The following is a 25743-nucleotide window of genomic DNA, read 5'->3' as shown; positions in this document are numbered from 1 at the left end:
AACAAAAGGACAGCAGCTTGTCTGTTCCCCTTTCCTGATGCCCCAACACTGTTCCCCTCCCCCAATTCCCCAATAAAATCTTAAAAAAAAAGATTAGGAACATGCTAATTTATAAAAAAAAAAAGAAATATGGATTTCATTCTGAGACCTCCTCCCCTCTGGGGTTCACCTAAAGAGCTGTAGGCAGTGAAGTTCATTTAGATAATTATGGCAACCCCAATGCAAATAATAGACAAGGGAGGCAAAACTGGAGGCCATGGGGCCATTTAGGAAGCTTTTGTAGAATTCCATCTGAGAGATTGATAGTTTGAGCCAGGGTGGATGGGAAACAATGGATGGGACCCATGGATGTAGGTAATTGGATATGGGGATTACGGGAGAGGGAAGAATTGATGATAGATCTGGTGTTTGGTTGGGGCAACAGGAAGGTTCCATTTGCAGACACAGAGGATAAGGGAGAGAGATTAGATTTAGGGAGGAGAGACTATAAAAGCAGGTTGACTTTAAGGTAGGACATCCAATGTTTAAGTCTGAGATTTAGGAGGGAGATTCTGGATAGAGATAAAAAAATGCGGACGTTGTCAGCACATGGGTGTTTTGAGAGTGTGTCAGACAGATGGAATCCTAGGGCAGAAGCTTGAGGAAAACCAATATTTAAGAGATGGGTAGAGGTAGAGGAGCCTGAAAAAGAAACTGGGGCATGGGCAGAGAGGTGGAGGGAAAGCCCACAGAGTACACAGTTGGGGATGTCGGATCAGAGAGTGCTTCCAGAAGGAGGGTGTGGCTAACAAGGACAAATGTTAGGGAAAGCCTAAGTAACAGGAGGACTAAGAAGTGACTGTTGACTCTAGTGACATGGAAGTTGTGAGTGACCCGCTGAGCGCAATTTAGGTGGAGCACTCACTGCAGGCCATTGTTGACTTAAAAGGTGAGCAACTGGTGAGCATAGATATTTGGCTCTAAAGAGGAGAATGAGGCCCATTAGCTGAAGAGGCATATTGAGCTGAAGTTGTACATATCTACAACCATTTCTACACCCAGGTTTTGTCTTTTAGGTTTACGAGACTACAGTCTGTTTAACGGCTGAAGGGAAGGAGTAAGTAGAGAGGGAGAGAAACATAGAGGAGAGAGGAGAGAGGAGAGGAAACTAAAAGGGTATGTTTGGAAGAGATGGGATTCATGGCTGGAGGATGAAGATAGCTGCCTTGACAAAAGAAGGGACGCGTCTTCTACTGAGCCAGATAGGAAGAAGCCAAGATGAGGAGGACGGTGAGTTTGATGTGGTGTTGGGAAGGGTTCCTGCCAGGTGTTTCTGCTTTTTCAGTGAAGTAGCAGGTAAGGCATCTGTTGTCGACAGTGAAGGCAGAGCTGATGGGGTAAAAGGTTTAAGGAGAGAAATGAAGACTTCAGTTGGATTCCGGGAAGAATGAGGAAAGAAGCTGGCAAAGGAAACCACAGAAGAATCGCTTGGAACGTTGAGGACCGGGGTGGCTAAAGACCATGGATTTCGATTCACAGTGAATCCTTCAGCTGTGGGGCTTTTCTCTGTAGTAATCAGCTGCCAGGGTGTGGGTGTAAGGAAGGCAGGACAGTTGGATTCTATTTTTAGGATCCTTAAAGTTGGAGGAGCTTTTTGTACCTGGAGAGGAGCACTAACCACCACCATCTGTGCTTTATTTTATGTTTAATGTATTTACTTTATAAAAAACCTACTTAAGCAAAAACTGTCTAAAATTTTTAATATGATTTATATAACCAACAAATCAAAGTCTATATATTTTACAAATCACATTATTTTAAACATTGATTGCAAACTTAAAGCCTCCTCTGTATTTCAATAGAATCATCAGTATGTCAGCTTCTCTAAAAGCATGAAACATTTTGATAAAGCACACATATCTTATTAAGGTTATAAAATTTATCATAGTATCACTTAAACCCATTATAAAAGTTGGCTTGTATATCTGAGAGATGGAGACTCTCAGTTCAGGCCAAGTTTTGAATTTGGATATCTAAAAGAACATTATTTCAGTGTAGACCAGGTTTGGGATTATCAATTAATGAGTCTTTGTTGGGACCTGGGAACCGGTTTACTTTTTAAGATGATTGAAACCTGAGCCAGTGTTTATCTTGTATATCAGGGGACCTTTTCAAGCCTACACCTTTCCCATGAATTTAGTGTATTTTAACTGGATGTCTTTCCTTTAAATGATGTCATCTTTAAGTTTAATAACTATGATCCACAGATGTCCCAAAGATGTCCCCAAATCCTTGGTACCTCTGAGTATGTTATATTTCATGGCAAAAGGGACTTTTTAATATGTAATTAAGGTAATGGGCTTTAAAATAGGTTATCCTGGATTATTCGGGTGGGCCCAATTTAATCACATAAACCCTTACAATTTGAGAACTTTTTCCTCTGATGTCAGAGACACGTGGCAGAAGGGTATGTCAGAGAGATTTAAAGTGTGAGAAAGACTTGGTCTGATATTGTTGGCTCAGAGATGGATGGGACCAGGGTACTCAGTCCTACAACCATGTCAGGAAATAAAAATTATCCTTTACCTTACAGTTCTTTTGGCTGGACTAATAATCAAATTAACATGAGACAGGTTAGCAGGAGAAAAACAAATCAAAGTTTAATTACATGTATACTTCCTGTTACATGGGAGAGACCCAGGAACACTGAGTAACTCACCAAAATGGCGGAAGCCATCATGTTAAATACCACCTTCAGTTAAAGACAAAGATGTTGGTGATAGAGAGTCAGTTATGGTGAAACGTGAACAGGAAAAGCACTGTAAACAAGGGTAAGGTTGTCATGCAGACTTCAGTCCAGGGCCTTCTCCATTAATAGTGAAGGCAGCCTGGTACAGTGAGGGAAACACCCTTACAGATTTCTCTTACAAATGTAAATATCCTTTATGGAGGGTAACTTTCACCTGGTTTTCAGAGCTTCTCCCAGGTCTGCTATTTCTTAAAATTAATCAGCCTAAAATAATCACTATCCCAAAGAGGCATATTTTGGGGTGGCAAACTCTGCTTCCCTTCAACCATAAGAAAATGAATTCTGAATGAGCTTGGAAGTAGATTCTCCCACTTCAGTAAGAAAGGTAGTCCTGCCTACACCTTGCTTTTGACCTTATGAAACTCTGAGCAGAGAATCTGGTTATGCCTTGCTGGACTTCTGACCTACAGAAACTGTGAGATAACACATGGGTGTTGTGTTAAGGTCACTAAGCTTTGTGGCAATTTGTTACACAGCAATAGAAAACAAATTCAATAACTTTATTAACATTATTTACAAATTTATCTAGCTCATTTGCATTAAAGAAAAACAAACCTTCTAGCTGTTTTTCCTAGTGTCAAACCTTTTCTACTTCCTTATTACAATACTCCTGACTTTTAGCTGGGCCTGGCTGCCTGGAATAGAGACTCTATTTTCTATTGTCTCTCTCTGGCCTAGTGTGGCCAGGCGTGACTAAATTCTAGTCAATGAGATGCAATCAGAAATGTTAGGTGCGCCTTTTAGAAAGCCTCTTTAAAGGAAAGTGGTGTGCCCTTTCTTCCTTACTCCTTCCTAGGTGCTGTAAGGTGATATAATGATTGGAGCTCAAGCAGCCATCTTGTCAGGAGGTGATACTCATATGCTAAAGATGGTAGAGCAGCAAGAAGGGAAACTGGGCTGTGATGATCACAAAACTGCTGCAATATTGTAATTTATAAGAAATATATATTTGGTCTTCTTCCACACAATTCTTGGCTCACAGCTCCTGAAAACCTTAGAGTTTCCTAAGTGTTAAGAGAGAAAAGGGTGCCTTTTGTTATTTAGTAAGGTGACTTTTGGAAAGCACATAAGGATGGGGGCCAACCATACGATTAGAGGGTTGGAATTTTCAGTCCCCCCCAACCCCCCCTGCCTGACTCACCCACCTACCTTCCCTCCTGGGGAGGGGAGAGGGACTACTAAAGGTCGATTTAATTGCCTATGGCCAATTATTTCATTAATCATGCTTATGTAATGAAGCCTTCATAAAATTCAAAAGGACAGAGTTCAGAGAGCTTCTGGGTTGGTGAACACTTGGAGGTGCTGGGAAAGTGAATCCTGGAGAGGGCATGGAAGCTCGAAGCCCTTTCCCCATGCCTGCTCTATGTATCTCTTCCGTCTGGCTGTTCCTAAATCATATCCTTTTGTAATAAACCAGTGATCTAATATGTTAATAAACCAGTAAGTAATATGTTTCTCTGAGTTTCGTGAGACTCTCTAGCAAATTAATTGAACCCAAGGAGGGAGGTCACTGGTGACAAGAGAGAAAATTCTGAGATGTTCTAAATTAAAACTACAGCATCCGGAGAGTGAGAGAAAGAGACAGAACAGTTAGCCTGTTGATAGCAGTGGACTAGCTATGACAAAAGACTGCTCACATTCCTGTGTATTTGTTGGAATTTAGGATTAATTTCTAGGTGGCTATTTCTGTGATTATGCAAAAGAGAGAATTACTGGGTGCTGTGGAACCCCAGGAGCCGCCGCTTCTTATTTGTACATGAGCTTTACTGATTCTGCTGCGCCCATCCTGGAACAAGCCCTGCTTCACCTTCACCCATCTTCTTTGTCTGTAACTAATGTAAATTCTTTCAGAGTGACTTAACATCTTTGCTCCGGTACTTGTTATATAAAAACGCTTGCAAACTGCTGGACATCGGACATGTTATTTTTTCTACCTAGATGGTTTAGGCTCCATGGTCCGAGACATGTCTTCCTTTTTGCTAGCAATGGCCTCAGACACCCTTTATTTTGAAAAGACTTTCAGCCATGGAAGTTAAAATTTGTTTGTTTAACACTGGAATCCAGCTAGTTGATCAGAAGCACAACCTGGACTTTAGACTGGTGTCTAAACTGAGTTGCCAAGGAGGGGTCATTGGAACCTCCAATCTAAGGGTGGTTGGTCAGAAGTGCATTTAATAGCCTGGGCTTCTGGCTGGGGTCTGATGTGGGGGGTGGAGTGTGGGGGCAGTCTTGTAGGACTGAGCCCTTAACCTGTGGAATCTGATGCAGTATCTAGGTAGATAGTGTCAGAATTGTGTGGAATTAAGTGGAATTCTTGGGCATCCTGCTGGTGTCCGAGAATTGCTTGGTGTTGTTTGGGAAGCAACCCTCCCTTCCCCCCACATGTTGGCATTGGGTCTAGGAACCCGAAAGAACTGCCATCCATCTCTGGACCCTTTATTTGCAGATTCTTCTATGTGAGACAGAAATAATCTATCTTGTTTAAGCCATTATTATTTTGGGTTATACGGTTCCTATAATTTCATTAAAATTAGTAGGATAATATAAAGGCTCCCTTTCCCAAGAGATGAAGGATGAAGTTTGAGCAGTGAGCAGTTAGTTATCTTTAGGACATTTGACTAATTCATCATCTTGTAACACACCATTGGATTTTCTTTTTTCTTAGTTGTAATATATGACCAGATGGTGCCAATCAGTCTCTTTCATTCTTGGTACAGTTCCAACCTCTTCTGGAATTACTCACAGCTTTCTATATCCACCCCTCCCTATTTACTCATATACAGATAAAGAGAAGTAAATATACCTTATGAATAGTTAAAATACCTACTATATTTACACTCTTCTACTTATCATAATTAACTAAAAATATCCTATTATATTCATTCTTCACTCAGTATATTAACTATTTTTTTGCACACGCCATAGTGACTTTTTCTTTTTGGAATATCACTAGAGTCATAATTTTTTTTCTTTTTAAAGATTTTATTGGGGAATTGGGGGGGGGAATTGAGGAAGGGGAACAGACAAGTTGCTGTCCTTTGGTTCTTCAGTCTAGTTGTGGAGGACGCCGCTTCACTGGCCCATGTTGGTTTTGTGATCATTTTGCTCTTCCTGGATGAGGCAGTCAGTCGCCGGCTGTGGATGGCTGCTCATGGAGGCTCACGGCAGTGCTTGCGGCTGCTGGCTGCTGGCCACTCTCGGTAGCTTATGGCAGCCCACTGCAGCCCCACTGCAGCCTACGCCTTCGCCGGCGACTCACTGCAGCCCTGCTGCAGGTCAAGCTGTTGTTCACCATCTTAGCTGCAGAGGGCGCAGCATCACTGGCCCCCAGTGATGTGGGATCTGACCCTATCACCCTGCTGCTCAGAGCTAGTGCTCCCAAGCCAACTCTTAACCAATGAGCTGCTCGGGCTGCCCTAGAGTCATAAATTTTAAAAATTCACCTTGTTCCAATTAACTATATTATTTTCGTTTTGATTATCAAATTGTCACAGAATGTCAGGTGGGAACATTTAAAAATTGGTTCCTTTGCCTTTTCAGCTCCACCCTACACATTTGAGAAAGTACCCTTGCTTTTTGTCATCAACATGTTCCAGGCCTAGAGTTTTTAAGATATGGAGCTATTTTACAAGGAACCCTGAGTACTTTTTTTCTTTCTTTTTTTTTAAAGATTTTATTGGGGAATTGGGAAATGAGAAGTGTTGGGGAATTGGAGGAGGGGAAGAGCCAAGTTGTTGTCCTTCAATCTTAGTTGTGGAGAGCACAGCTAGCTCAGCTCCAAGCCAGTCACCATCCCAGCTGCTCAGTTCAAGGGGCTGTGTTCAATCTTTGTTTGGGTGAGCGTAGCCCACCATCCCATGTGGGAGTTGAACCAACAACCTTGTTGTTAGTAGCATATGCTCTCACCAGCTGAGCCATCCTGCCACCTGTTGGCAGTTCAGCGGCAGCTCAGCTTGGGAGCAGCTCCACTGGCCCATGTAGGAATCAAACCAGCGACTCGCTTGCTCTCTTAACCAACTGAGCCACTTGGCTGGCCCCTGAGTCCTTTTAAAGTGAATAATATTTGAGACAAAGATCCAGGTGCTAAGAAGCATATCAGATTTTTCCTAATGTTGTTTCTATGCTACTTTTTAGTGACAAAGTTATTTCTTTTGAAAACCATGAATTCAGATTGGTATTTCCTATTTAACTCAAGCATTACTAAATCTTTTTTTATTTGACTCTAACATACAGTTTTGCATTTATTTTCACTACAACATACCAGCTTGTATCCTGTAACCTCTGATTCAAATTGCAATAGCATCTTCTATCTTTAGTGATCCTATAGTGTCTCATCAACCATCATTCTCTAGTTACTTTATTGATAGAGTCATCCATGCTAGGCCAATGGGACAGCAAGGTAAGACGATTTATAATACTGGCAGGAGAGTGGGTGAAGGGATGAATCATGGAATCCAAGGTAATAGGAAGTTTAAGAAGGAGGATAAGACAGGACAGATCAGGAGAAAGAAGAGAGGTTATGGGATAGTCTGGAACAGGTACAGTGAAGACTAACTGAGACAGCTGGGAGGAAGGAGGTGGTGGTCAGGGTGTAAAGTGATTGAAGTTCAGACTACAGAGGTGGAGTTTCAGGAGGTGGTTATGGTCATTGATATGTTCCATGCCTGGAGATCTACACTTGCCCACATGGGACCTTTTACCCCCATCTACAGCTGCCCAAGGAAGTGCTATCTACCCACTCTCAGACAGAGCAAACATACATACACAACCCATGTCTAGGGTGGGGACGTGAGGGCCAGAGTCCATTTGGGACTTGGTACAGATGAACACCCAGGTTCACTGCCTGCTAGCTGCCCTAGTGTACATAAACAAATGTGTACCTTGTTCAGGCTAGGCATGTGTTTCTTCCTGCCCTACTAGCCATGGGATTTGGGCTGCTCTGTGGCCCTCCCCACGCTTCTGCTGGTGGCTGAGTCTCCTGCCCTAGCCCATATGGTGCTGGCTCAGCTCCTGACTGTGCTGGCAGAGATCTGTGATGCTGGCACTCCTCACAGGAAGAAACCTGCAGGGTATGCAGAGGCTGATCCATCTGGGCCCCTGTGGGGTTCTGTTAGCTCACCTGTGCCACCTGTCCCCAAGTAGCACTGAGCTGGGGGAGGGGTGGAGAAAGGGGGAGCAAAGTCTGCAAAGTAGCTCAGGCCTCTCTATCTGCCAAACCCTGCCCTGATCCTCGTGCTGTAGACACAAAGCGATGCAGTGGGAGGCTGTGAGGGCTTTTTTTTTTTTGTATGTGTATGTGTGGGGTGGGTAAGAGGGGCCTGCTCCTGAGACACCATAGCTCTACTCATCACCTTGGGTGTTTGGCACAGGGTCCCATGCAAGGAGGTGGAATACAGGCAGCCAGAGGGAGCCTCTCTCCTGTCCCAAAGAAGCTTCTTCTGGGGTAGGAGAGGGAAGGGGACAGAGGTCAGGGGCTAGATTCTTGTCCTGGAGCCCTCAGAGTGGAAAGATGAGGAAGCCAGAGAAGCTTGAATATTTCCAGCCGCCCAGCAGGTTCCCCCGACGTAGGCGCAGGGACACTCGGTCCCCGGGGTCCAGAGGCAGTAGTACAGAGCTGGTGGCTGCCTCCCGGGTCACATCAGGGTCATTAGCAAAGGCTGAGATGACAGGCCATGTGTTCAGCATCAGGCTCACCTGGGAAGGGGGCCCAGTTAGCATCTCTCCCCAGCCCTTGTCTTAGAACCCCACTCTCTTGGCCCCAGCCCCAGAGGGACACTCTGGAACCTGGGGCTCAGTGCACTCTCCTGGGAGGGCTGAGGGGTGGCCAGTGTTGGACTCTGCAGGTCTTCCACACTCTCTGCTAGGTGAGCCCTTTCCTCTCTTGCTCCTGGTGCCCCAGGACTCAGGTCATTGGAGGGTCTGCCCAGGAGTCTGCTGGGCTCCACTTAGTCCTCCCCCATCCCAAACCAGGACAGGGTCAAGGACAGGGCCCAGCACTCAGGTCACCTGGACAGTTTGGCGGTTGTACACCTTCACCACGTGGAACCGGAAGCTGTAGACACCCCGGACAGGGGCTACAAAGGAGCCTGAGGCCCGATCAAAGCCACCGCCCTCATTCACCAAGACCTAGGGGAAGCAGACCTTGCTGAGTGGGCTAGGGACACAAGGGGCTCAGGGAAACCACTGGGTTGGGGGATGGGACAGTGAGTAAGGAGAAGAAGGGGTGGCAAGTAGCTGCCAAAAGGAGGAATGTGTGATTCAAAAAAAATGGTGCGAAAGGGCAAGGAGGGGTGTGGGTAGGAGTGAAGGGGAGGAAGATGGGCAGTGGGGTTGAGGGACAACTGGCCACAGCAGGGGGCTGTTTCTTTAATAGCAGAGTGGGCTTGGACAGTTGATTACAGGTCTGGGCAGGGTAGGGAGTTACCTGGTCAAAGTAGATGGCTCCACTGGTGCCGTTGTTGATCTCCCCTGCTGGCTCATGGTGGTGACTTCTTATTGCAGCAAATGCAACTCTTCCAGGGGGTGCTTCTCCCAGAGCTGCTCCCCCAGGTCCCCCTGCAGCAGCTCTGCCGGGCTCACAGACCACCAGGCACTCGCCTTCTAGGAGGACAGGCTCTGCCCCCTCCTGAGCCCATCCAGTCCCCAGGGCCAGAAGCGTCAGGGCCAAGGGCAGCCCGGGGTTGGGTGCAAGACCTTGTAGCCAGTGTTGCTTTGCTACCAGCATGGCTGAATGGCTCTGTGACCCACAAGACCTCCTATCTTCTGCCTGCCTTTCTGCTCCTTTCACTTTCCACTCTCCCTCAGGCTCTCAACACCCCTCACTCTGCTCCTCAGCCCTCTCTCTGGGTCTGTCACCTGGTCTTAGCATCTCCGTCTCCATACCTCTCTGTGCCCCACAACTCTGTCATGCCTCTCACTCCTGCTGTCACTGCTGTTCCCTCCTCCTTGGCAGGGTACAAAATGACAGCAGTTGGGCTCTGGGAGAGAAAGGAGGGATGAAACAGCCAGACAGGAGGGCTGCAGCCAGAACCCAGGGCAGCTCCTCCAGAGAGCACTGAAGGCTGGAACTGGAACCACAGAGAACATGGATGTGTGTGTGAGACTGTGCATATGTGCAAGGGACAACTCCTACAGCCCCTTCCTTCTCCTCATTCCTCCCACTCTTCAAAATCCCTCACAGGTCCCAGCACTCAGTGGTATCTTTTCCATTGTTGGAAAGGAGTGCCCTCGTATTTTTCCCAATTGTTTTGGTGGAAAGTGCTCGGGCCAACAGTGTCACTATCTTGTGACTCTGGGCCAGTTTCTTTCCCTCCTTGGGCTTCCATAACTTCATCAGAAGGGACTGGATTAGTCCCTTTAAGGCTCTCTTCACCTCTGACTCTCAAAGAGTGTTTTTCCTTTCCTGAGAATTGCAGAGAACCCGGGAGAACCCAGAGCAACCTGGAGAAGAGGTAGGGGAAACAGAACTGCGGGCAAGTGGGCGGGGCCGAGGCCGAGGCTGAGAGCTTGGAGGAGCCCGGAGGGGCGGGGCGGGGGTGGGCGCGCGTGGGGCCCCGGTGTAGGCCCAGTCCCGGGAGGGGCCGGGCTGACTCCGCCCCGGGCCAGGAAGTGACTCAAAAAACAGTTCGAGATGTGGAGAAGAGAGGTCCCCGTTGGGTGAGAAATCCGGGAAGGCCCGCCCAGATTAGAGCCCCCCGCCTTTCTCCCCTGGGCCGGGGGCGCGGGCAAAGCTGGGGCCGGCGGGCACCTAGAGGCACCGGCAGGAGAGGCCACGACGGGAGGCCGAGGCGGGTAGGCGCGCCCGGGCCGCGGGAGCCGAAGGCCGCAGCTTTGAGCGCGGCCGGGGGCGGGGCTCGATCCGGCCCCTAGGCCCTGGGTGGGGCGCTTGGCGCTATGGAGGGGATGGCAGCAGAGGGAGGGGGAGGGGTGAGAGTGGCTAGAACCTTGGAAATGGCAGACGAGGGATCCCAGAGGACAGCCCAGTTCTAGCTCTGGTGAGGATCCATCTTTAAGAGGCCGTCTGGGACCTGGTGATTGCAGAGTCCCCCGAGAAGGGGGACTCTTTCGTCATCCTTCCACCCCTTCTTGGCCCCAGACCGAGCTGGAGCCCCCCACCCGCTTCCTGCTCACGGCTGTGGTCATCCTTTTCCAAAGGCCAGACGCCCATCCCAGAGAGAGTCTTGTTTATCCACGACTTCCTCTCTAGAGTGAAGAAGGCCTGTGTCCCTTTAATCTGACATTCTCTTCCTACCCCCAGTATGCCCCGAAATCTGGTTTGTTTACCAGATCGGTAACTAGGTGCGACCTGTTGATAGCTGGTGTAGGCTTGGAGACCAAGATTTGGCTTGAGGGGTGGGCAAGGCTCTGAGCTGCCTTTCCTACTTCCAGGGCTGGGTGGTCAAGCAGCCATGCCTACCTGGGGGGCTGGCTCCCCGTCCCCTGACCGTTTTGCCGTGTCTGCGGAGGCTGAGGACAAGGTGCGGCAGCAGCAACCCCATGTGGAGCGCATCTTCCGCGTGGGGATGAGCGTCCTCCCCAAGGACTGTCCGGAGAACCCTCACATCTGGCTGCAGCTGGAGGGCCCTAAGGAGAATGCCAGCAGAGCCAAGGTGAAAGCCCCTCCCTGACCCTTCCGGGAACAATGCCTCCTCCACTCAGAGGCTGGGGAGAGGAGGGCCTGGGGAGGATCTCCAGTACTTGCTTTTCTTACTGGCAACCTCAGTCAGTAGTCCTGAGTTTTGAGAGACTCTCTAACTCTGTTTTTGGAGTTTTAGTTTCATTTCTGCTGTGATGACACAGCTTCCGCAGGGGCTTGCAGACAAGTGATTCAGTTCAAATCAGTTTGTGCTCTTTGGGAGAGCAGAGAAAATCCGGTTGGGCAAGAAGGCTCCACCAAGGAATTCACTGTAGGGTGGGAGGCCAGGCCTGGGTTCCAGTACAGCTCCACCACCTAGCAGCCCTGTGACCCTGAGTCTCAAGTTTTCTTATCTATAAAATGTGAATAATAGTATCTACCTCATTAGGCTTATGAGGTAAAGCATGAATGAGATAAAGCATGAGTTCAGTAAAAGTCAGCAATGGTGATCATTATGGTGGAAATATACAACACACATATATGCATAAATATTTAGAGAGACAGTCTTGTAACCAATTAATTATAATTGTATCTTAAAGTAAGTCAAGTTCTAAGTGGAAATACTAGCCACAGGCTGTCAGCTGGAAAGGGAAAAAAGCGAGATTCTTGATCCCTTTTTAACCCCCACTTTTGTCAGGATCTGTGGGGCGCCATTTCTCTGCCCAGGCATCCTGGAGCTCAGGGCAGAGCAATGAGCCTGAAGGGGCTACTGGGCCACTTAGGATTCCAGCAGTTTCTTTTTTTACTATCTCTCCCATTTCCCCCGCCAGGAGTACCTGAAGGGTCTCTGTAGCCCAGAGCTTCAGGATGAAATCCACTACCCACCCATACTGCACTGCATCTTCTTGGGGGCCCAGGGCTTCTTCCTTGATTGCCTGGTCTGGAGCACGTCAGCCCATCTTGTGCCTGGGGCACCCGGCTCACTGATGGTCAGTGGCCTGACCGAAGCCTTCGTCATGGCTCAGAGCCGAGTGGAGGAGCTGGTGGAGCGGCTGAGCTGGGACTTGCGACCAGGGCCGTCCCCTGGAGCCACTCAGTGTGCTGCAGTGCTGAGAGACTTCGGTGCCCTGCTGCAGCCCCCGGGGGATGCCCACAGAGAAGCCCTGCTGCAGCTGCCCCTGGCCGTCCAGGAGGAATTGCTGAGCCTGGTGCAGGAGGCATCCAGGGGACAAGGGCCCCAAGCGCTTCCCTCTTGGGAGGGGGGGAGCCCTGGCCGGCTGGGTGCTCAGCACCAGGGAGTCAGAGCTCCCCTGAGTGAAGGCAGGGAGTCCCAGGACACTGGACCTACGGGGTGGCAAGAGTCAAGGGGAGAGAGACATGCTATGGAGAAGGAGGGAGGGAAGCAGGGTGGTCCTAGGGAGATGGATTTGGGGTGGAAGGAGCTGCCCGGGGAAGAGGCCTGGGAAAGAGAAGCGGCCTTTAGGTCACAGTCAAGGGGAGGAGAGGCAAGGCAGGCAGGGCTCCTGAAAGGGAAGACTCTGGGAAAGGAGGGGGTGCCTCAGGAAAGTGGAAGGCTCTATGTCCAGGGTGAGCCTTCTGGTGCCCAGGGCCCCTGTCAGAGAGCAGCACAGCTCCGGGGAGCCTCTCTCCTCCAGCGGCTCCACAATGGGGAGGCCTCACCTCCTAGAGTGCCTAGCCCCCCACCTGCTCCTGAACCCCCGTGGCACTGTGGAGACCGAGGAGACAGGGGAGATAAGCAGCAGGTTGTGACTCGAGGTCGGGGGTCTCCGTGGAAACGAGGCACCCGGGGGGGCAACTTGGTGACTGGTACTCAGCGTTTCCAGGAGGCCCTGCAGGATCCTTTCACCCTGTGCCTTGCCAATGTACCTGGCCAGCCAGATCTCCGCCATATTGTCATTGATGGCAGCAACGTAGCCATGGTGTGAGTACCCAGTGGGGCTGAGGGTCCTGGGGAGGAGGGAGATGGGAATTTTATTCATGTGGGGGCCATGTGCTGAGGGGCAAGCAATCCAGCTAGGCTGCCAGGCCCTCCTGCTCTGGGGCCTCAGAGTGTCGACCCCTTCCCACTGCAGGCACGGCCTCCAGCACTACTTCTCCAGCCGGGGCATTGCCATTGCTGTGCAGTACTTCTGGGACCGTGGCCACCGGGACATAACCGTCTTTGTGCCTCAGTGGCGCTTCAGTAAGGATTCCAAGGTCAGAGGTGAGTTGTGCCTGGTCTTTTGTGTCCTGGGATAGGCCCTGCTTCCACCTTGAAGATAACTGCGTTGTGCTCCTCTGTTTTTCTAGAGGGTCATTTCCTGCAAAAGCTCTACTCCCTCAGCCTTCTCTCCCTCACTCCCTCCAGAGTCATGGATGGCAAGAGGATCTCCTCCTATGATGACAGGTACTTGTTTCTCTCCTGGCCCCAGGCTCGATATTCAAGGAGCCCAGTGAGAGATCAAGGGAGAGACAGAAACTCATAACCCTTTGCACTGTCTCAAAGCCTGGGGAGCGTATTCTCCGTGTGCCCATATGACAGGGTAGGTAAACCTGCTCCACAGGTGAGATGAGATGGATGGTGGACAACTGTGGTTGCCCATTCATCATTCATTTTTCATTTATCAAACTAAATGATGCTTTGTATTTATATAGATGCCTTACTGTCTGGAAAATACTGGTATAATGGAAAGATGGGAAAGCTGATGACATGAATAGCTGACAAATGCTTCCTCACCACCTAAATTTCCAAACATGTAGAGAAATCCCCCAACATCTTGGAAAAACCAGAGTAAATGTTCAAAATAACAAATTAAATGAAGAAACACAATCTATGCATAGTAACATAAAACAAAACAAAATAAAACACAAATAACGAAAACATGGCATAATAGGGAGATCACTGGTCTTAGAATTTGAAGATCTGAATTGGAGCCCCAAGTTGTACTTCTTATCGACTCTGACTGTGGACCAGTCTCTTAGTGAGTTAACCTCTTGTCTCAGGATCCTCTACCATGTATTCATGCTCCTGTCAATATGAAAAGAAGATAAGGTATGTGCTTGCTTCACTCAACGTGCTGGGCAAGAGTACAATGATATTCCTTAACTACTCATGGACCCAATCAAGTGTGACAGAGGGTCTTATCTCTATGGTACAGAAGTGGAGCAGAGGGTAAGAGTGGTTAGTTCTCTTGGCAGAGGCTACCAAGTGACAAAAATGAGAACTTAAAGCTGCCAGGTGGTTTAAATGAAAAACACAGGGCACATTCCTTCAGGGTACACACATGGTGTGGGAAATGGGCAAATTTTAAAAGCCAATCAATTAAAAATTTTTACAACTACAAGTTCTTTATTCTCTAGGGTTTTCAGTTTTAAATAAAAAACTAGTTTCCAAACCACACTGATTATATTTTTTGTCTTTTCAAATACTTAACTTTTTCTCCCTAACAAGTAAATGGTTATCTACAAAAAGGTAGTCCATTTTCTCCCGGTACTATTGTTTTATGTCTGGATATCACAGATTATCCAAGATATGGAATATTTTTTCCACACCAGCATTGACACAGAACTGAAACTGAAGATCGAATCAGTTGTAATGAATTTTAAAGGCAGGTGTCTGTGTAGTTGTGTAGGTCTTGGTAGGAAGACAGCACAATATAAGTTTGGAATTTTGCCTAGTTACAGTGACCGAAACATGGTGCATAGGACTACTGAATGAATACTGCTGAACAACATATGATGTAACATGATAATGGGAACATATGCTTAACCTGAAAATACCTTTTCTATAGCATATGATACCATGTGCAATTGTATGTCATCTCCTTAATTTGTTTCTCAGACAGAAGCTCTGAACCAGACATCTGTCACACCCAGTCCTGATTGCTAGTATACCACACTGCCTTTCACACACTGACTGCTCTCTTAGTGCTAGGTGGGTGGCCTGCAGAAGGAGGCAGGAATGCTGGGAATTTGACTTTAAAGAGCCAAAAAAAAACCAACAACCCCCCAAAACCCCCCCTGTAAACTAAACACTACAGGGACTTGGAGGAAAGGGAGCCCCCTTCTAGCTGAGATTTTGTGGGGAGGGAGGGATTTGTGAGTTTTGTTGAGAGAGAAGGACATGGGATGGGCTGGATCTCTTGGTTTCTACACCTGTTAAAAGATCCTCACTTGCCTCTTTATGAGTCCTACCCCAGTTTCATGGTATCAGGATTACTAAAGTGGGGCCAGGCATCTCTTTTAAAATCTCCTCTGGTGATTCTGTTCATCAGTGAGGTTTGGGAAGCACCTTCCAGATGGAGGGAATAGTTTGAGAATCATGGAAACAGGGCATGTTTGGAGAACAGGATGTAACCTGATCATTGATTTTGGCACGAGTTGAGAATACCTTTGGGAATACCAGGAGGGAGAAGGCCGTAAGGATGGCTGGAGCTGGGTTCTAGAGAGGCTTAACTGCCAGCCCTGGGCATGTGGACTTTATTCAGTTAGATAAAGGGCAAGAGTGGAAGAGTTGTTTAGGGAAGGGCATGTTCTCTTGGGGGAGGATGGTAAATGGCAGGGGGTGGGGGACCCCTTATCAGGAGGCTATGCAGTGTCTCATGTACAATGTCTGAATAGCTAAGGTGGTAATGGTGGGACTGGATAGGAAGGGGGCAGAGTAGAATACTTTTCAGAGGAAGAACATGATGGATTTGTGACTGATTATTAGAGTAGGGTGGAAGAAGACAGCCAGGGCGAGGTCTTACTGTCTTACTAGCGAGGCACAAAGTGTTAGGTGGAGGATTGTGGTGAGTGGAAGGAATGTTCTTGGGATTCCACGTTGGGTTCGTCTGTTTCTGCTTTAATCCATGGCAGTTCTATCCAGTCAGTCCTCTGCTGTCTGGGTCAAGGTTGATCTCCATCACCAGAAGTGGGTCATGGGAGTTGATAGCCCTTTTTGAGGTTGGGGCTTTGGAGAATCCCGGACGTTGCTTTGGTTTTTGAGACAGGTTCATGGTAAAGCTGGCCGAAGAGACTGATGGGATCATAGTCTCCAACGACCAGTTCCGGGACCTCGCAGAGGAGTCCGAGAAGTGGATGGCAATTATCAGAGAGCGGTGAGGGGGCTCCCCCTGAGAAAAGGGCTCTTTAAAACCAGTTATGTTCTAAAGAAAAGGGTTTCTTTAAAACCAGTAATGTTCTGCCACTGGGGGTGAGGATTCTGGGAAGGGGCTTGATGTTGGCTTGAAGGATGGTAGCTGACGGCTTCTGGTGGAGTTGGTCTCAGCTGTCTGGGAGGTGTGCAGGGGCCCCTCTGTGACCATACATTCTCTGTCTCTATCCAGCCTGCTGCCCTTCACCTTTGTGGGAAACCTCTTCATGGTCCCTGATGACCCACTGGGCCGAAATGGACCCATGCTGGATGAGTTCCTGAAGAAGCCAGTCAGGTAATGCCTCAGAGCCTCCTAGGCAGTCCCCAGCCCTGACCCCCTCTGCACAGGGGCCTTGCAGACCTGGAGACTTTGGGGAAGTGTGAACTCAATCTGGGCTACCTCAATTCTGTAGTGGTTTAGGTTGCTTTGGGCTTGGCCTTGAACTGCTTCACTGGGAATCCTGACACACACCCTCCAGGCTGGGTGGGAGGAAGCTTCTGTTTCCTGTTTCCCCTTATCAGTGTGTTTGCTGGAATTATTTGGAATGTGGTTGTTTTTACTTATAGCCACTTGTATTCAGCACGCCCTCTGCTGGACAATTAAGTAAGTGATTAATTTACTAGACTAGAATAGATCATAATTGTGGCAGAGTTCACTTTCCTGGCTCCAGGAACTGTCCGTCCCCACTTCGGAAGTGGGTTGATACTGCCACTTAGTGGTCAGCTTGGGGAACTTCAGAGCCAGGAACAGGGTGGTTAAGGGCAGTGGAGTGCTCGGAGGCCCACTGAGCTCTAACTTTTCTTTGGGATGTGCATCAGCTCCTCTGTTCTCTCTGCTTCTTTCCAGGGCACAGGGGTCTTCTAAGGCTCAGCATCCTTCCAGGGGTTTCACAGAACAAGGTAATCAGCAACAGGGGAGAGAAGAGGAGGAAAAAGGCAGTGGTGGCATTCGGAAGACCCGGGAGACAGAGCGGCTCCGGCGCCAGCTGCTGGAGGTGTTTTGGGGCCAGGATCACAAGGTGGACTTCATCCTGCAGCGGGAGCCTTACTGCCGTGACATCAACCAGCTTTCTGAGGCCCTGCTCAGTCTCAACTTTTGAGCCTCACCTGCCTGAATGGCTGCCACCCCATCAGCCCCAGTCTCACATAGCTCAGCCCCTTTGAGGGTCCCCTGTGCTGCTCAGACCCTGACCCAGACCCACTCTGAGTTAGTGCGTTGGGCTAGGGAAGCACTGAGGAAGAGCATTGGAGTGTGGGAAATGCTCCTGCCTAGTGCACTTTGGGGACAGGTCCATAACGTGACCTGATCTCCCGTGAGTCAGGACCTCAACCAGCTCTTGAGGTTCTCCTCAGCCTTAACTTCTCAACCCTGCATGAGCACAGGGTTTCTGTAGGGAGTGGGGGCTGCTGACGAAGGCAGGTCCTGGAGATTGGGACTGCTGGCTTTTTGAAGCTGAGCTGGGGATGGAGGCAAGGGTGGGTGGGAGGGGAATGAACAATGGCGAGGAAGCTGAGCCTTTCCTCTCCCTGGCTGCTGCTCTGGATGGCCAGAGGACAGGATACTTCCCAGGCCTGGCTGGGCTCCTGGGAGCCTTGAAGGGAATGCTGGGCCCTGGAAAGTCTAGGGGTCTGGGTCACAGGGGGACAGCGGGGAGCTAGTGAGGAAGGCAGAAGGAAACTTGGCTTCTGGGCTCAGCTGTGCCTGTCTGTGACCTTGATGGAGCTGCTTGGCCATTACTTCTGCCTGTAAATCAGACATAAAGATGCCTGTTAGGAGGAGAAATGAGAGCATGGAGGAGGGCTCCTTGGAGGAAAGGTACTTGGACCAAGTCTCAGGTGTGTTTGTGGCTGCACAGGCTTCTGAACCAAAACCCCTCTCAGAGAACTGAGGGTCCTCTGTCCCCAGGGCCTGTGCCCTCAATTTTAACACTGCACCCTCATCCTGATGTGCCCTATAATGGCTGCATCCCTTTTGGACAACCCCCAAATCCACATTTACAAAACAGTAAGGGGTGACTTTGCATCACCAAAATACTCTCAGGGTTCCTCTAAATGGCAGCTCTCCTGTTGCATTCAAGTGTTTACAGATTAACGAATGTGTCAGAAAGTCCCTGCTTCCATGCACTTGCTTAGGTGTTGAGCATTCACCGATGAAGCCATGTTCTGCAATGACAATGTTAATGTGATCAGACCCTAGCATTTTCTCTACAGTACACGTTGCATAAAGCGAGGCCCCCCTTTACTTTGTGTGTGTGTGTATGCGGATGGGGTTATAGAGGTTTTATCAGACGAACCAATTATCTGGAAAATGAAAACAGAAGAATCAGTTGGAAGAATCAGACCAAACTGCTGTCCCATCAGGACATTCCACCCTGATTCCTACAGGTCATTGTCCTTGATCTGCTTGAAGTCCTCCCATGCCTAGGAACTGACTACCTCCAAGGTAGCACATTCCCTCTCTGGACAGTATTAGTAGTCCTTCCTTTAGTGTAGCCCCCAATATGCACTTCTGCCTGAGGCTGGTCATTTCCCTAGGAACAATATAGGGCCAGTCAACCTCCTAGAGTCCAAGACTAGATAAAGAAGTAGGGCAGGCGCCACAGGGTTCTGTGCTGTCTGGGCCCTGCAGCAAGTCCCTGGACATGATCCTTTTCAGGCTCTGGCTTCGGTTTCCTGAGCAGCATGGGTGTGTCTGTGTCTACTGCCACTCCCAACTCCTCATTCCAGCAACTAGGGTGGGAGCTGAGTGATGGAGAGGGGCCCTGGGTCCCAGTGTCTTTACCCCCTCCTCCCTGTTGGTGATGTATCCCACTAGACCCGATGGACTTGGGCTAGGGGCAGGTGTGTTCAAGAGAGGCTAGTCAGGGAGGTGACAGTGACTCAACGTCCCCTCAGAAGAAAACAGATTGGTTATTATGGTCTGATTTGGGAGCCAGGGGAACTACTGGTCACGTGGCAGATAAAACCTGAGGGTAGATCAAAGGAGAGGGTCTTAGATGAACACTTGGGACTTTGTTTTTCCTAATAGGGTTGAGTTTGTAGTTTTTGATATGTTCCTTGCCGCTTTCACTTTCAGTGATGGTGGGTGTGCAGTAGGCCAGAGGTATCTTCTTTTTGTGCTGGGGATCCTGGTTGACTGAAGTGGCCTCAATCAGCTGAGAGGCAAGTCCTAAGCTTCTTACAGACAGCAATGCTGGCTTTGTCCTGCCGCTTGATGAACTGGGACCAGCGTGTGATTGCTTTATTAATTCACTGCCATTTGGTGATAGACTGAAGGCTGTCCTGGATTTGGGCCTCATCTCCTCTGCTGGCATCCTAATGGCACTGTGTGAACAAGTATGCAAGTTGACCACAGAACCCACTGGAAAGTGATCATTTCTCTTGTCTTCTAGTCTTTTATTATAACCTCATGCCCCAGATTTGTTACCAGCTCTTTTGGAAATGGAAGGACCAAGAAGGAAGATGTTGCCATTATAGCTTTCAAAACCCCACATAGGGGAAAGAGTCAGCTACGGTGTCATAACTTGAAATAAATTCCAGGAGAATTGAGGCAAAGAGATGAGCTGAAGCTAGTGAGGTAATTTATCTTTATTGCCTAAACTGTAGAGCATTCACTATACAGCAAAAAGGATAAGTGGGGCAGGAATGGGACCTGTAAGGAAACCAAACTTGGGAATTCTTTTACAGGGAGTTGAAGAGGACTTTAAAAGGACTTGATGAGACTGCATCCTTGAAACTTGACAGTCTCTCAGTTAAATAAGGTGGAGCAACAGAACAATGAGAAAGAAAGGACACAGAGGAATCCCTAAGAACCAGATGGTTTCAGGTCTTAAGTAGAGGAGTCGCCTGAGCCTATTCAGTCTCTAACTGGAAGTCTCTGTTGAGAGATAGGCCTTGGGCCCTGCCATGAGCCTCCCCACTTAGGCTATGATTTCTTTCAAGGCGGCCCCCAGCTCTGGGAAAGAATACTGGTAGCCAGTGGCCAGTGTCCGCCGTGGGACCACTTTCTGGCCCTCCAGCAGCATGATGGCACGTTCTTGCCCAAAGACAGCTTGCACAATGGTGCTGGGGAGAGGGATGAAGGCTGGACGGCCCAGGGCTGTGCCCAAGGCCTGAGCAAACTCAGCATTTGTAGTGGTGGAGGCTGGGGCCACTCCATTCAGGACCCCCTGCACGTGGCTTGCTTCGAGGGCATGGGCCAGGATTCCTGCCAGGTCCCTGATGTGAATCCAGGGGAAGAACTGGTGGCCTGAGCCGATGGGGCCCCCCAGGCCCAGGCGGAAAGGCAATAGCATGTGACCAATGGCACCACCCCCACGGCCGAGCACAACCCCTAGAGCAGGCAAGAAATATGGTATAGGGAGGCCCCTCAGCCTCCAGGCAGCCCCACTCTTCCCTTTTCCCCTTTCTTGCTCTTTCTCCATGCTGGCTTAGCTCTGCAGCAGATGAGGAGTATGGCTCTCGTTGGAACTTCCTCTCCTCCCATCTGCAGGTTGGCCAGAAGTAGTGGTATCCTCACTAAGCTCAGCTCCCCTTATCACCCCACTCACCCAACTCAGAGAAAATAGTCCAACCCTGCCTGATACACAGGCCCCTGGTTCTCACCAGAGCGCACCACCACCTGGCGTGTAGCATCTCCAGGAAGCCTGGCTGCAGTCTCCCATTGGGTTACGAGGTTGGAGAAGAAGTCAAAATCTCCTCCTGGGCTGTCCTCGTCATACTCAGCAGTCAGGCTGGGCTGGTAGTAAGCTGCCGGTGGAATAACACTTGTTTAGTCTGGTTGTCCTTGGTCCTGCATGGTCCTTTGCAGTCAAGGCTACCCAGTGGCCTAACCCTCCTTGGCCCTTGGGGTCTCCCTATAGGAAGCCAGCCGTAGATATTTTTCTCTTGAGCTTCCCCATGAGTTGACCTGATACTGCCCTGGAGTAACTCTTATCTTTAGCCACAGGGCTAAGCTGAGAGGCTGCTACAGTGTAGTGGTTAAGAATAAAGATATGGGTGCCAGGCTGACTGAGTTTTAGTTTCAGCTTTACCATTGATTAACTGTGACTTCAGCAGTTTACATAACCTCTCTGTGCAGAATTTGAGCATCTTTAAAATGGGAATACCTCAGAATTCTTGTGAGATTAAATGCTGTAATGTATAAAACACTCAGTGGCTGGTATATGTGCCAAAATTGTTTGCAATTATTTGGTCCCAGAGGTGAAATACAAGAATCAGAAATTCTGTTCCTAAAGAATTGTGAGAATCAAAGGACTTGGGACTCAGTGGAATTGTTCCTGGCACTGGGAGCAGTGCCACCACCCTCTTTCTCTGAGGGTCCCTGTTTCTCCGTGAAAGTACATAAAGGTCAGAAGAAACATACATGGATCAAGGGCCTAGGATAAAGACCAGCACTCTGCACACGTATAGCTACAAGGGCCCCAGGTACTCCCTCACTGTGTACTCCCTTTCCCCTGGCTAATGTAAGGGGTTGGTGATTTGGGGCATACCTACACCTGTAACTAAGACCCACGCCTGGGGGGGTTGTGCGGCCTTGGTGATGGCTCTAGCCAGTATGTGGGTGGTCTCCAAGCGGCTGCTGAGAACCTCTTTTTGGAAGGTTTCATTCCACCTGCAGGAGAATGGGCAAATAAGTCATTAAATATATACATGAACATATTCCTTCTCTTTCCCTCGGGCCTAAATATATACATGCATATATCCCTTCTCTTTTCCTGGGGCCTGTCCCTATCCATTTCTGGTAAAACCCTGCATTGTGGCTTAGAGAAATGGGCCATCTCTTCCTGTAGAGGGAAAAAGCATACCGTTTTTGGGCATCCTGAGTTATAAATGAGGACGAAAGTCAACTGGCTGTGTGGGTCGAAGGGCGGGTGGGCATGGAAGGGTGGGGCGGGATGAGTAATGCGGGATATAGGTTTAGTTCTCCATCTGGCAGCTCCATTCTTCACATCTCAGAGGGTCTCACCAGAGTCGTTTCCTCTCCCGCCTCTGCGCTGAAGGATATCAGTTTTAGGGCCCCGACTGACCTTCGGAGAGGGTTGAGGATGTTCTCTCCCGCCAGGTTGACAGCGGCATCGCAGGGGGGCAGCTCCGACGTAGCGAGCTCATCCTGTCAGAGAAAGCACACAGTGCCCACCCCGCCCTGCATGGCCAAACCTGGTCTCCCCCCCACCAGCTTTCAGGGGTTGACATACCCACGTGATCCGACCTGGCCCGGGCTTTCGGGAGACCAGTGTCACTTCGTGGCCTCTGGCTTTCAGAAGTTGGATTAGGGCTGTCCCAATGAAGCCCGTCCCGCCACCTGATCGGAAAATACGAGGTGTTTATTTTCCCGGGGGGCGCCATCCGTGCCCGCATGTGGCCCCTTTTCTGGCCGCAAACTTCTCTCTCGCTCCCTCCCCGCGATGCACAGGTGACACAGGTCACAGGGATCAGGGAGATTCGGCTCCTCGGGTAAGAGGCCAGAGCCGGTAGCCTGTGCACGAGAGAGAGCCCTCATTCGGAGGCCACCCAGCCCTCAATCTCTGGCTCAATCTTTCCATAAACCCGCCCCCACCACTCTCCCTTTCTGCCCGCCCTCACCCACAAGCACCCGCATAGCTACCAGGACCTAATGCGCCTGCGCGAGAGTTAGAGTCCCCCACCTACACGACTGCGACCTTCTGTGCATGCGTCTTTCGGGAAGCGAGCTCCCATTGGTGGACAGGATTGAGACTGGGCGTGGCTCTGCCCGGCGACCCGGAAGAATTTATAGCAAGAGCAGTATATAGACGAATACGTATTTCATCGCGAGGCGTTGCCGGGACTGTGAGAGGGGGTGGTGGAGGTGAGGGGAGAGGTGAGGGTGAGGGAATTGGGGGAGAGGTAGGAGGAGACTTCAGAGGAGAGTTCGGGGAGTCGAGGGGTTGGAGTGGGGGTGGTGCAATAGAACCAAGGAGCAGGAAAAACGGGGAGGAGGCGGCGGAGGGAAGGTTTTGGTGTAGAAGAAAAAAACACCCTTGACCTAAAACCAGAAGCGACTCAAACCTCCGAATTCTGGAGATCCATTCAGCTTGGTGGGTCAGTAATGCAAAAGAATCTGTCCATGGATTTGTTTATACCCGGCCAATTATTTTATGCTTTCTTCTCTCTGTTCCGGTCCCTTCTTATCGTCATTTAAACATTCTGAAGTTTCCCTCCTCTTAACCCTGCTCCAGCTGTCTTCCTCTGCTAATATTCTCTCTTCTTTGTAGCCAAACGTCTCAAAAGAGTGGTGTCCATTTTCTTATTTACTTGCATCTGTCTCTGCCTTTATCATTCATTGCCCCTCTTGCCAAGATCACCAGTTTCCCAGGTGTCACCAAAAAGAATGCCTAATTTTCAGTCATTTTTTTCTTGACCTCTGTATCACTGGACACTTGCTGACTCCTCCCTCCTTTTGGAAATGCTCATCTTTTGGTCTCAGTGAAAGCCACACTCTTTTGGGTTTTTCTTCTAGTTTCTTTTCAGTCGTCGTTGCTTGCTTCACCTCTTCTAAGGTCTTGAAGTGTTGGTATTCCTGGAAGATGGGTCCTAGGACCTTCCTCTCTCCCATTCTGCACTTTCTCCCAAGCACCTACATTGGTGAGTTCAGTTACCAGTTTTTCAAAGAAGGCCTCCCAAATCTATTCAACTTGAATCTCTCCTGAGCGTCTGGCTCCTATAAAAGCTTCCCACTAGACATTTGTTCTTGAATGTCTGAAACCCTGTTGATTTTATTTACTAAATATCACCCAGATCCATCTATTTCTATCAATGCCACCACCACTCTCCTTCCAGTTATTATCTAAACTTTTGTCTACATTTCTGCAATAGTTTCCCAGCTTTTGCTTGTGTTTCCTAACTGTTCCACACATTGCAAGCTGAATGATCTCTTAAGAGTGAGGGAGGAACACTATGGTGGCATATACAATAAAACCTTGGATTGCGAGTAACTTGTTCTGCGAGTGTTCCGCAAGACGAGCACACATTTCTAATAAATTTTAACTTGATAAACAAACGATGTCTTGCAATACAAGTAGTACGTGACGCCAACCTTCACATCATCACAACTGAGCCAATGGTCCTGTCTCTCTCACTGTGGGATTGTGGGTGATCGTCTCCCATGCTCAGATGCTTGGTCTCAGGCTGCGGCGTTTGGCAGAAATCAGTGATTTTTCAGAACACTGCAAGGTGCCCACATCTGGTACTACTGTATTTTTTGTCACTTCAAAGTGCCTATGGACAGCCCTTTGCTTTTCCATATAAGAGTAAGCTTAGGAATGCTTTGCTTCATTCTATCAGGCTGCCTGAAGATATAGACCCTTTCCTCTGCTGCCTTATTGCCAGTTACACTGAGTACAGTATATGACAAGAGTTTATTAATACTGTACCGTAGTCAACATCCGTGCGAGTGTATACAGTGGCCCCCATGCAGAAAAAGGTTGAAAAGAAAGGCGGTAAGAAGGAGGAGATGATTACAGTGGAAGTTAAGAAGGAAATAATCGAGAAGTACAAACGAGGTATGCGAGTGGCTGAAATTGCAAGATTTTATAAGAAGTCTATGTTGACTATTTGCACAATATTAAAGAAGAAATAAGAGGCCTAGATACAGCAAAAGGAGTCACGAGAATATCAAAGCAACGGCCACGTGTTCTGGAAGATGTAGAAAAGTTGCTTCTGGTTTGGATAAATGAGAAGCAACTAGCAAGTGATACTGTGACCGAGAACTTTATCTGCGAGAAGGCAAAGGCCTTGTACACAGACCTTGTAAGTAAACTGCCAGGTACGTCAACAGAAAACAAGGCTTCAAGACAAGCAGGGGATGGTTTGATAACTTTAAGAGAAGAAATGGCATCCGTAGAGTTGTGAGGCACGGAGAGGCTGTGAGTTCAGATGCCTGGGATGGGGCCACCAAGAGAACCCTCAATTCTGCTTGAAGAAAACTGTGGCTTGATTGTGTTCTTGGATATGACTTACAGGGGCTTGCTCATGAACAGGAGCCACCGGTTGTCGATGAAATTGTGTCCTTGGGGAAGATCATGGTACTGGAGGTGAATGAGGACAACATTCAAGAACTGGTGGAGGAACATGGCCAGGAGCTGACCACCGACGAAATGATGGATCTGCATTGCAAACAACAGCAAGAGGTTATGGAGGAGATCTCATCTTTAGAAGAGGAGAAGAAGGCAGAGGAATCCCTCACTTCAAATGAGATTAATGGGAGATTTGTAAAATGTGGGAAAC

At 48.8% G+C, this 25743-nt stretch overlaps 3 protein-coding genes across 7 annotated transcripts; 1 reads left to right on the top strand and 2 right to left on the bottom strand.

Moving 5' to 3' along the window:
- Nucleotides 1-7124: 7124 nt before the first annotated feature.
- CBLN3 (cerebellin 3 precursor) lies at nt 7125-9895 on the bottom strand. The gene is made up of 3 exons (XM_019663127.1): nt 9213-9895; nt 8795-8914; nt 7125-8482 (listed from the first exon to the last, which is right to left on the bottom strand). Exons 1-3 carry the CDS (start codon nt 9510-9512, stop codon nt 8285-8287), a joined length of 618 nt encoding a protein of 205 aa, XP_019518672.1. The 5' UTR covers nt 9513-9895; the 3' UTR covers nt 7125-8284.
- A 250-nt stretch (nt 9896-10145) lies between these two features.
- On the top strand, nt 10146-18739 carry KHNYN (KH and NYN domain containing). Of its 4 annotated transcripts, none has more exons than XM_019663121.1 (8): nt 10146-10444; nt 11177-11397; nt 12194-13305; nt 13457-13587; nt 13674-13770; nt 16355-16462; nt 16691-16792; nt 17345-18739. In XM_019663121.1, the coding sequence occupies exons 2-8, from the start codon at nt 11197-11199 to the stop codon at nt 17595-17597; spliced, it is 2004 nt and encodes a 667-aa protein (XP_019518666.1). In that variant the 5' UTR covers nt 10146-10444; nt 11177-11196; the 3' UTR covers nt 17598-18739. The 4 variants fall into 4 exon arrangements, with proteins under 4 accessions (XP_019518666.1, XP_019518665.1, XP_019518668.1 ...); XM_019663120.1 differs by having other exon boundaries at nt 10146-10579; XM_019663123.1 differs by having other exon boundaries at nt 10154-10239.
- A 1328-nt stretch (nt 18740-20067) lies between these two features.
- Nucleotides 20068-23120, bottom strand: SDR39U1 (short chain dehydrogenase/reductase family 39U member 1). 2 transcript variants are annotated; one of them, XM_019663124.1, is made up of 6 exons: nt 23083-23120; nt 22695-22801; nt 22527-22609; nt 21990-22111; nt 21103-21246; nt 20068-20830 (listed from the first exon to the last, which is right to left on the bottom strand). In XM_019663124.1, the coding sequence occupies exons 1-6, from the start codon at nt 23096-23098 to the stop codon at nt 20418-20420; spliced, it is 885 nt and encodes a 294-aa protein (XP_019518669.1). In that variant the 5' UTR covers nt 23099-23120; the 3' UTR covers nt 20068-20417. The 2 variants fall into 2 exon arrangements, with proteins under 2 accessions (XP_019518669.1, XP_019518670.1); XM_019663125.1 differs by lacking the exons at nt 21990-22111; nt 22695-22801; nt 23083-23120 and having other exon boundaries at nt 22527-22608.
- Nucleotides 23121-25743: the final 2623 nt, after the last annotated feature.

Source organism: Hipposideros armiger, unplaced genomic scaffold (assembly GCF_001890085.2).
Source record: "Hipposideros armiger isolate ML-2016 unplaced genomic scaffold, ASM189008v1 scaffold_385, whole genome shotgun sequence".
NCBI classification, from domain to species: Eukaryota; Metazoa; Chordata; class Mammalia; order Chiroptera; family Hipposideridae; genus Hipposideros; species Hipposideros armiger.
This window is presented reverse-complemented; position numbering and strand designations above follow the sequence as displayed.